The sequence below is a fragment of the Erythrolamprus reginae genome, chromosome Z (assembly GCF_031021105.1).
Source record: "Erythrolamprus reginae isolate rEryReg1 chromosome Z, rEryReg1.hap1, whole genome shotgun sequence".
Taxonomy (NCBI): domain Eukaryota; kingdom Metazoa; phylum Chordata; class Lepidosauria; order Squamata; family Dipsadidae; genus Erythrolamprus; species Erythrolamprus reginae.
In genome coordinates, this window is record NC_091963.1 from 103,162,567 (window position 1) to 103,174,025 (window position 11,459).

Below are 11,459 nucleotides of genomic sequence, written 5' to 3' on the forward strand. Positions count from 1 at the left end.
TAATAATCTTTGTTGCTCTTTCTTCACTCTTTCTAGTATCTCAGCATCTTTTTTTTACATTGTGGGGACCAAATCTGAATGCAGTATTTCAAGAGCAGACTTACTAAACGTTATAAAATTGTACCAACACTTACATGATTTTGTTTCCAGTTCTCTGTTAATGCAACCTAGGGCATTATCAGCCTTTTTAGGCTGTGTTAACAAAAGGAATAAAAGGTGAAATATTCACTGTTTGATTTTCAAGTCTTTCCATTCTTTTTCACATTACCATACCTCAGATAGCATTTTAAACTTCCTTAGCCGGAATTTTGGGAAGGTTATATAACCCCTTAAAAAAACCCAACCATGTAGAAGCCCTGATATTTCTAAAATTCTACTCTTACCCCAGCTAGCATGTGATGTTTGCATTTTAGCTACCAAAGAGCTGGCAATTTAGAGAATCATGTCTGTATTAATACATATTAATGAAGGCCTTGTAGAAATAGACTAAAATAAAATATGCAAAAACTTACCACAATACAATTTTATAAAATTTAAACCATTTTATTGTGCATAATTTTCTCTTTAGAACTGTAAGGTTATCATACACTTTCTTGATGGTCACTTCACAAAAGCCAACCACCTTTGTTGCAGGAATGCTACAAAGGAGGAAAAAACTGGTTTTGTTAATACAGCCTAGCTTCTTTCCTCAGAGAAATAGTCATCTCGGGGTCTATATTCCTACAAGACATTATAGAGGAAGTACTCAAAACTTACAAGATAAAAAACCCAACCCAACCCCCCTCTCCCAAAAGACAGATAATTGCACAATTTTTTTGCATCTGTTCATTCAGACAACACTTTACAAAATAATTTTTGAAGGGGTCACTGCTGTAAATAGATGGGGGATGCACCACCATTGTAAGGTTTGATTGGATTAAGGCTTCCATTGTCATCTTGGCATTCTGTTATTGTGAATTTATTTCATTGCATTTTTCAACACTGCAAATCTGCACATTTATTTCTTTTCTAGGAATTAATAATTGCAACAGCATTTTGATTTTTTTTTTGAACTGTCAGGTGCAATTGCAAGGAGCACATGATGAGCAACATCATGTTATTGAGCTGAATGGTATACAAATACAAACAACTGATGCTTTGGAAGTTAGCCTGTTGAAGTTAACTTCTTGGTGGAATACTAATGTATTCTGTGGAAGTTTCTATTCTGGCAAGTTGATAAATCTAAAGAAGGGATATTGGATTTTATATTTTTTGTAAAGCGTTCACAAGAGAAAAATTCAATTTAAAAGTCATTTATATTTTCTGGCATTTAATTTACACTCAAATAATATTCAGAAATGTCTTCAACACATTCCAGTCCTGTACTTCCACAATTATCTCTGAAGAATGTGGAATGGAGAAGTGCAGGTCTCTGCTTCTTGGAAAGAGTCAAATTAAAACTCTTCTGGGGACAGAGCAAGTAACTGCTTCATCAGTTACTTTCCCATATCTCCCAGTTCCTGTACAGCAAATTTCACCTTCCATGATAGGTTTGTCAACAAAAAGGAGATTTTAGAAAAAGTATTTCCTCCTTGAAGAATCATGTTTACAAAGATGAAGTCAATAATTCAGACTAAAATTATGACCCCCAAATATACTGCCATTAATTCGGAGTTAATTAAAATCTGATGAATGATGCGCTTGGGGTATCAGTGGAACACTAAAACAATGCTGGCTCTGTGGTAGGAAGGGAAAGGAAGAGTCCAATAAAACGAGTCAGTCAAAGATCCAAACTCAAAATCCACTTGGAAGTTAAAATTCATCACTTTCTACCGCATGGAGTTGTGTGTCATCTGCGTCAGTCATGCTACTGGTCTGAGACTCATCTGTGCCAACTTTTGGAGAAAAAAATAACACGATTAAATAAGATTTATTTATATTATTTGCATATTTCACAAGGTTTAGGATTCTATAATGGGAAGACTAGTTTTTCATTATACCTTTTATATCTTATTTATACATTGTTCCAACCCAGTTTTTGGAGAATTATATATAATCATACATTCAAAATGTACTCTTTTCTTTCAAAGCTCAAATACTAGGCAATTCCCCAAATTACATGCAAAATCTTAGAACCTGAATTAATTGTGTTTGAGTGAATTTTAATTCAGTCTACAAAGATAGTTTCAGATCCAATTCTATAATGCAATTCTTCAAATAAGTTTGATATATGTAGTAATTAGACCAGGCATTTAGCATTTAGGCAGCATAGAAACTGTAAATGATTTTCACCATAAATTATTTTTGTTATAAACTATACAATCAAACTGCAAAGTTAGTTAGATTCATAATCCCCACAATATGAACCTTATGGGGGTGAACTAATAGCTTGCTTAAAACTATCTGGATGGTTAACTTATTTCAGTTTTATCCCTTTCTTCTTTCTCCCCCTTCCTCATATAACTTCACAGCAGTACATTTAGAAAGTAGCATTAGATTTATATTGGAATTACTCTTTGCCCTAAACCAAGACTCTGGACATTATATTACATGACACCAGAGAAGCCAAATTCTAATTCATGTTTCTGTATTCATAGCTGATTTTCTAGTCCCTTTAATGTGCCAGAAGAAGAAAGCCCAGCAACTATAGTCCCCCCACCCTTTATACCTCTTACATGAAGTGAAAAAAAATGCAGCCTGGTAGTCACATACGATCTACCATCATCCCTTTTGTGCTACCAGAATCCCTCCCAAGTGGGTAAAGCCAAGCATTGCAAACTACTTCCATTTTTTAAGTCAAGAGTTTAAACAATAAAAAGGTATTTAAATATTTGCAAATCTTAGGGTATTCATCTTATGTTTTAAAACTCTGCAACCCTATTTCAAAATGAATCTTCACCAAGTCCACTTTTAAAATGCCCACAGCAGGCCACATAACTTCTTGTGCAGCTATCAGGTTGCTCCAAGTTACATTTCCCCACCTTAAATGATCATCCCCTAAATTTTTAAAGATGCCAATTTTTAAAGGAGAAGTACTAGTGATTCTAACTTTTCCAAGCTGGGTGGTATTGTGCTTGAATATTGTGTATTATTTATTAAAGCTTTATGCAAAAACTTAAGATAGGACTTCCTTTTATTAGATTGATACTTCAGCTCTGGTATTCTGCTCTTATTTGATAAGATCATATTAAGCAATGATCAGATTGCTTTACAAAGTGTTATAACTTGCATGCCCAGCTACATAGCTATACCCATCCAAACTTGGATGGTCTCAAAAAGCTAAACTGATCCTAGTTAATACATGAAGACCACAGAAAACACCAGAATTATATAGGCTAGACTGGAAAGTAAAAAAGTATTCATTCCAGTGCCAACCATTTCTGTAATATTCCCAAGATGACCTCACGGATACATCCATGAAATCAGCAAGAATTGAGCTTATTCAAGGAACTTTAATTTTTTCTCATTTGCTTAAATGAATATTTACTTTACAGTTATTTTAATTAAGTGTGGCAGGGAGAAGAATAACAAGAAACAGGATGTTATGACATTCAAATAAATTTGCCTGCTATATAGGATGGGAATGCTTAATGTTAAAAACTTCTTTTCAAACTTAGAAAAAAATAAGGAAGCGTTTCCAGCCATGAGATACAGTGACCATAAGAAACCTGCACAAAACTAGGATCTGTGCTATTTATTTTATTTATTTGATTTTTTAAAATATAAAATAGCAGTGGTAAACTTTAGGATTGTTGTTATGACAATATTTTCAAATTAGCCAAAGAGAAGGTATCTCTTTTTACCTCAAGAGAAGAACAAATAAGACAGCCAATATAAAAAAACAACCTGACTCATATGGACAGCATTCACTGATCTGTTCTTCTTGTGTTACAGGTTCTTCATCATCAGGAAGGTACCGCTTGTCAATGGCCTCTTTGATCTGGTTATTGGCGCCTTTGGGATCCAAGTCCATTGCCCAGGAAAAGTTCATCAGTGCAAGATGGGTCTGCCCCAACTTTTTATAAACCTAACCCAAAAAAATAAGGTATACTTAACTTAGTATGAATTTCTACTTCATACATTTATATCTGATAGTGCTCTTTGTAGGCAGTTTTACTTACAGTTTGCAGGCAGAACATCTGTCACACTCCTAAGTGGCACTTATTCCCCTCAAAGATTATAAACAATAAAAATATTTTTAAAAATCAAAGATGCCAAAAATGGAGAGATTGCTATATCTAGTGCAGAATACTAATACTATACACTGGTATCCAGCACCAGTCAATTCTGTATGAGGTTATGCTCCCCACCAACCCACTAAAAGAAGGAATAACACAGTTCACATTATATATGAGATTGCCTTGAAATATTAATAGTAATCCACATTTAATTTGAAAATAGAGTTCTGCATTGCTAAGTAGGGTTGAAGTAGGGGCTGAAGTAGACCAGACTTGAACACCAAAATAATGAATGTTAAAACTATACTGCTCAAAAAATAAAGGGAACATTCAAATAACACATCCTAGATCTGAATGAATGAAATATTATCATTGAATACTTCGTTCTGTACAAAGTTGAATGTGCACAACAGCATGTGGGATTGGTTGTCAATCAGTGTTGCTTCCTAATTGGACAGTTTGATTTCACAGAAGTTTGATTTACTTGGAGTTATATTGTGTTCTTTAGGTGTTCCCTTTATTTTTTTCAACGGTGTATTTTTATCATAGTGTTATAATAACAGAATCTTGCAAGTCTGAATATGCCTTGCTCATTCCTGTCTTTCCCCTAAAGAGAATTAGTGAGCATCCAAACTGAGATACTTTCTCTAATTCTATTATTATTATTATTATTATTATTATTATTATTATTATTATTATTATTATTATTATTATTATTATAGTATTATTATTATTATTATTATTATTATTATTATTATTATTATTATTATTATTATTTATTAGATTTGTATGCCACCCCTCTCCACAGACTCCGCAGACTATTCCTGCCTGGGCTAAGATTGATCTTATTGATAAGTGTCACAATTTCCCTTGACTTGTCTTATGATTAAAAACTGTGGTTCTTTCTCCTAAGATTTTCATAGTTCACTATAGCTTAGTAATGGTGAATCTTTTGTGTGTGTGTGCCAAAAATTGGAGTGCTCGTTCATGTTAGGCAGCAGACTCGTGTGCACAAACCCTTCCATGCACCACTATGCATGTGTGCATCCCTGAACAAGCACACATTCTTGCACAAGCCTCCCATGTTGGGCTCTTTTTTATCCTCAGGCTTCCATGAAGCCTCTGTAATTTGAAAAACAGCCCAACGAACAAACCAGAAGTTCAGAAAAACAGACTTCTGGTTTGTCCACTGGGTTGTTTTTCGCACTCCAGAGGTTTCAGGGAAGCCTCCTGAAACCTGAGGAGGATGAAAATGACTTTCCCCAGGGCTAAAAATCAGCTGGCCAGGATGCGCATGTACGCTGGAGCTGACATAGGACAATGCCTCACATGCCCTCAGATATGACTCTGTGTGCCCCGAATGGCATGTGTGTTATAGGTTCCCCATCACAGCTATAGGTCCTTGAATAACACATCACTGTGTTCTAGCCCAGGGACCGGCAAATTTAAACATTCAAAGAGCCATTTGCACCTGTTTCCTGCAGGGGAAAAAACCCACCGGGAGCCACAAAACCTGGGTGGGTGTGGCCAACTTGACATCATGCACTCCCACCCAGTCACATGACCCTCTAACAACACCTACCCAGCCGGTCATTAGGACAGAGAACTGGGAACCACAAGATCCCTTTCTCTCTTTCTACTTCTCTTTATTTATCTCTCTCTTCATCCCCCTTTCCTTTGCCTATATATCTCTTTCCGCTCTCCCTCTCTATTTCTGTATCTCTCCCCCTCCCCCTACATCTCTCTATGGCTCTCTCCCCCTTTTCCTGTCTATCTCCCTCTCTCTATGTATCTCTCTCCTCCATCCCTACCTCACCTCCTCACCCCTCTCTCTGTATCCCTCTTCCCCCTGTCTCTCTCTCTCTTTCCATCTCTTTATTTCACCCTCTCTCTGTATCTCTGTGTTAAAGTCTTAGAAGAACCGTTGTACATACCTGAACGGTCTTCTCAGTGCTCTGGAAGGAGAGTCCATCATGGGTTGTTAACCAATCCTATTGGTAGAGACTGAGTTAATTTAAATAATTAATTAACTGGCACCGCCCCCTTAGCAGCCCCCATGAGCCAGTTTTAAAAACGAAGACAATGTAAAAATCAGAAACTTTTATTAACTTCATAACCAAACAATAAAGTTTAACAGTCCCAGCACTCCGGCGACCTGGCCAAACACCATGCCGGGTGGGTATGGACTCTCCTTCCAGAGCACTGAGAAGACCGTTCAGGTATGTACAACGGTTCTTCTCCATTGACTCTGGAAGGAGAGTCCATCATGGGATATACCAAAGATCAAGTCCCCTGGGAGGGAAAAGGCTGGGCCGAGGTCGTTGGAGTGACACACACTCGCTGTAAGACACGCCTGCCAAATGAAGCCTCCGCCGAAGCCCATGAGTCCAGTTTATAATGGCGTATAAAAGTAGAAGAGGAGGCCCAAGTAGCGGCACGACAGATATCCTCCAAGGAAGCTTGCGTTGACCAAGCCGCCGAACCAGCCGCACTTCTGGTGGAATGGGCCAGGACCCCGGCGGGGGGAGATTGAGATCTCGATGCATAAGCCTCCGCAATGCAATCTTTAATCCAGCGACTAAGGGATTGCGAAGACACTGCTAGACCCATTGAGGTCTGAGCAAAGGAAACAAAGAGTCTTTCTGTCTTTCGAAAAGGCGCTGTCCTCCTGATATAGAGCTTCAAGGCTCTTCGGACATCGATCTTGTGCCAACGAAGTTCAGAGGGATGTTGACCATGTGTGCAGAAGTCCGGTAGAACCAGTTCCTGCCGTCTGTGAAAATCGGAATTCACCTTCGGGATAAACGAAGGGTCCAACCGGAGCACCACTCTGTCCGGATGGAACACACATAAGTCTGGCCTGACGGAAAGTGCTGACAACTCCGAGACTCTACGGGCAGATGTAATCGCCACCAAAAACAATGTCTTTATTGATAACAGTCTATAGGAAATTGACCTCATTGGCTCAAAGGGGGGTCCCGTGAGGGCCCGTAACACTAGGGTGAGGTCCCATGTCGGGAATCTCCTTACCGGAGGAGCGTGTTGGTTAATAGCTCCTTTGATGAAATCTCTCACCCATGGATGTTGAGCTAAAGATCGGAATTCTGATACACGGACTATAGTGGACAGGGCCGCCACCTGTCTTTTCAAGGTGTTGGGGGCTAAACCCCGCTCAATGCCTGATTGGAGAAATTCAAGAATTGCAATGAGCGAGGCCTGCTTTGGATCACAATGACGGGCCGAACAAAATCTGCAGAAGGCTGCCCACGTTGCCTGGTATATCCGCACTGTCGATGGCCGACGAGCCGCCTGCATAGTCGCAATGACAGTGTCCGGTAGGTGTTGCTGCACTAGTCGCTCCCGCTCACACGCCAGGCGGCTAACTGGAACCATTGAGGCTCCGGGTGACAAATGGAGCCCTGAGTGAGGGAGACCAGGCGATCCGGAATCCTCCAAGGAGGGGACACTGAGAGAGCTACCAGGTCCGCGAACCACGGCCGACGGGGCCAATATGGCGCCACTAAGATGACCTCCGCCGCCTCCTGAATTATTTTGTCCAGCACGCGTTGCAGTAGACACGTTGGGGGAAAAGCATACAGTAGGCCGCTGGGCCATGGAGACAATAGAGCGTTGACTTTCTCTGCCCTCGGTGAAGGGAACCGTGAATAAAACCTCACCAGCTGCGTGTTGGCTTGAGATGCAAAGAGGTCCACCAGAGGAGTCCCGAAACGTTGACTTATCAGGTGAAATACTCCGGGATCCAGTCTCCACTCTCCGGGGTCCAGGGTAGATCTGCTCAGCCAGTCTGCCTGAACGTTGCTGGTCCCGGCTATATGTTCGGCCGACAGAGAGGCTAAACGGGGTTCCGCCCAGTCGAAGAGAGCCGCTGACTCGACCATTAAGCGAAGCGACTTCGTTCCCCCTTGATGATTCAGGTGGGCCCTGGTAGCAACATTGTCGGTCAAGACCAACACATGCTTGCCCAGAACCCAAGGGAGGAAGGCCTGAAGAGCCAGAAAGACAGCCCTGAGCTCCAAAAAGTTGATGTTGATTGGGCTCAGATCTTCCGGAGACCAAAGGCCCTGGGCCATGTGTAGCCCCATGTGGGCCCCCCAACCGGACAGACTGGCATCCGTTGTGAGGATTAAGCGGTCCCGGTTGCAGAAGAAGGTTCCGTTGTCCAAGGCAGGGGAAGTCCACCAGCCCAACGATGCCTTGACCGAGGAAGGAAGGTGAACTGATTTTTGAGAGTGACTCAGTTTGGCCTTTTGCCAAGGTAGAAGAAACCATTGAAGGGCCCTGAGATGATGACGGGCCCAAGGTACAATGCCGATAGCGGAAACAAGGGTGCCTAGGAGCTTGGAAAGGAATGCGAGAGACACCCGTTGTTGTTGCCGAAGATGCGAAATCAATTGTCGGATGTTTGCCATCCTTTCTGGAGACAAAGTCACAGTCCCTGTGGAGGTGTCTATCATGGAACCCAGGTGCAACAGCCTGGCTGTCGGAAGAAGATGACTTTTTTTCTCGTTGATTGTGAACCCATGGGATTCCAACGTGTGTCTGGTAACTGCCAAATCTGCCCGCGCCCTCTGGGAGGATCTGGACAGGATAATGAGATCGTCCAGGTATGCCAGAACACGAATACCCTGGGATCTGATTTCCGCCGTCAGAACGTCGAGCAACTTTGTAAAGGTGCGAGGGGCCGAAGACAGGCCGAACGGCATTGCCCTGTACTGATAGTGAGAGCCTCCCAGGGCGAACCGGAGAAATCTCCGATGAGACTGTAGGATGGGCACATGCAGGTAGGCCTCTTTTAAGTCTATGGAGGTTAATAGGTCCTGCATTCGAATTGCGGCCAAGATGGTTTGAAGGGAATGCATCCGGAATCGCCGATATTTGATATAAGTATTGAGGTGCTTTAAATTGAGGATCATGCGAACCCCTCCCGATGACTTTGGCACAAGGAAGACCTTTGAATAAAAGCTGGTACCTATCTCGTGCCTGGGCACCTCCTCTATTGCCCGGATCTCCAACAGATGGGCAACCTCTTGCAGAAGCTGAGACCTCTTCAGGGGGTCCCGCTGAACTGGGCACTGCACATAACGGTAAGGAGGGGGCTGCAGGAACTCCAAGCGCAAGCCCTGGGAGACAGTTGCTAACGCCCACCTGTCGGAGGATGTAGTCCGCCAGGCGGCTTCGAAAAACCGAAGTTTTCCTCCCAGGGGTTGTTGAAGAGAGTCACTTAGAGCGCTTGAAGCCCCTCTGGCCGCCACGAAAGGGGCGTCTCGACTGTTGATACCCTCCTTGGCGATCCTGGAAGGGCGCTCTATCTCCCCGGAACGTGTTGGAGTTATATGGGGTCTGAGAGTAGGGTCTTGCATTCTGACCCGCTGGAGCAGAAGAGTCCCACCGAAAGGACGGCCTGCGCTGGTAGGGAGTATAGCGACGCTCTTGGCGCCGGTAGGCTCTGGGGAGGGACTTTCTTTTATCCTTGTCTTCAACAAGGACTGGATCTAACGCCTCCCCAAAAAGCTTTTCTCCTTGAAAAGGAGCCGAGGCCAGGTTCCATTTGGACTTGAGGTCCGCTGGCCAGCTCCGCAGCCAGAGTAGGCGCCTTGATGAAAGTGTTGCTGCCATACTCCTGGCCGAAAACTTGGCAGCATGCAGAGTGGCGTCTGCTGAAAACTCCGCTGCTGCCAACAGCTTCCCAAGATCCTGTCGCAAGCGACCCTCATCTGGTCCAAGTCTGGCCTGCATCTCCTGCAGCCAGACAATAGATGCTCGGGTGAAAAAGGAAGCAGCCGCCGCTGCTCGAAATCCCCAGCTCGCCATCTGGTGGGTTTTTCGGATCAACACCTCTGCCTTTCTGTCCTCAGGCTTTAGGCTATCGCCTGTCTCAGAGGGCACTAAAGACTTAGAAATCAGCTGCATGACAGGCTGGTCTATAGGAGGGAATTCCAATAATTTCTCTACCTCCTCATCACATGTGTAGAATCTTCTCTCTACTGCAGAGGGACCCTGAGCGGCAGCTGGATGTTGCCAGGGTCTTTTGACACTTTGCAGGATGATATCAGAGGATGGGATGTGCTCTGACTCAGGCTGGGGTTCTTTAAAGAGGACTGTAGCCGGTTTTGTCCCATCTGAGGGGTCTGCTGCTTTTTCAGGGCCTGGCAAGTCGACAGTCTGTTTTGCTTTCTGAAGCAATACTCTGAAAGTTGAGGCCTTAAAGAGCCCAGCAGCCACAGGCTGTTCTGGTGGTGTCTCATCATCAGAGAGCTCATAGTCTTTTTCAATTTCCTCTGACGGGCTGGCCTCCTCAGCCCAAGACCCCAAGCCTGAGGGGGGCGGTGCGCACCACAGGTTTTTTGATTGCACCTGACGAGGCTGCTGCGTAACTTGTTGCACCCCCGCCGCCATCCCCTGAGTGTAGGCATTATTAATTAAATCCTGAACCGAAGGGGACATCTGAGGCCAAGTATCTGGTAGAGGCCTAACCCCTGTAGAAGCCCAATGCTCAGGTGGACCACGAAGCCCCGCTGCTGTTGGCGTGAAGGTGGCTGAGGGTCCCTGGCCGCTCCTTAGAGACTGACTTGCTGACCCTGGCCTAGGCTGAATAGGACCAGGAGAAGGGAGCACCTGAGGCATCATTGGCATCTGTCTGTCTGGAGACCAATCGCGGTCTGACATCACCTCTGCTGGCCTTATGGCAGTATGGGGAACTGGTGTGTCCCTGGCCAGGGGCAAATACTGCGCAGACAGAGGGGAAACCGTCAAAGGGGTGTGAAGGGCCGCTTCCAGCCTTTTTTCCAAGGCCTGAATCCTCTTTTCTGCATCTTTTAGTGAAGAAGAGGAATGCTGGGATTTGGCTTTATCTTTAGCCTTGGCCTTGGCCTTGGGGGCAGTGCTAGGAGAAGGCACTTTCCCTGGATTCATTTGATCTTCCATTGTACTTACAGTAACACCGGAGATAAGAGATTGCAACTAGCTCACACCAACACCACGCACAAAATGGCGACCAGGCACCCCTGGGGCTAGCGCATGCGCAATTCCTGCCCCGATTGGTTGATCGCGCCCATTCTCTGGGCGGAGAGCAACTTTCCCGCCGAGGGACAAAATGGCGGGCGCGGGAAAGACTTCTGAGGGAAATTAGCCCTCTATGTCACCGCGCTGTTCCTTTGGGGGGGGGCAACCCCCCCAGGCCATAGACCTCCACTTTTAACAGCCGCCGGCACGCTCAAGAATTTTTTGCAATTTTCGCCGCTCTCGTGCGATCCCAGCACGAGCGACGCGGCGGCGGCTTCG

At 44.2% G+C, this 11,459-nt stretch overlaps 1 protein-coding gene across 9 annotated transcripts in view; it reads right to left on the bottom strand.

Moving 5' to 3' along the window:
- Positions 1 to 522: 522 nt before the first annotated feature.
- CDC27 (cell division cycle 27) overlaps positions 523 to 11,459 on the bottom strand; it is a 67,728-nt gene continuing 56,791 nt past the window's right edge. For 5 of the 9 annotated variants that reach the window (XM_070728889.1, XM_070728887.1, XM_070728888.1 and 2 more), the window contains 2 exons: positions 3,826 to 4,006; positions 523 to 1,874 (listed from right to left, as the gene is read on the bottom strand). In XM_070728889.1, the coding sequence (XP_070584990.1) occupies positions 1,792 to 1,874; positions 3,826 to 4,006 (264 nt within the window). In that variant the 3' untranslated portion in view covers positions 523 to 1,791. The remainder of the gene's footprint in view (positions 1,875 to 3,825; positions 4,007 to 11,459) is intronic. The other 4 variants (XM_070728893.1, XM_070728891.1, XM_070728892.1 and 1 more) reach the window with 1 other exon arrangement.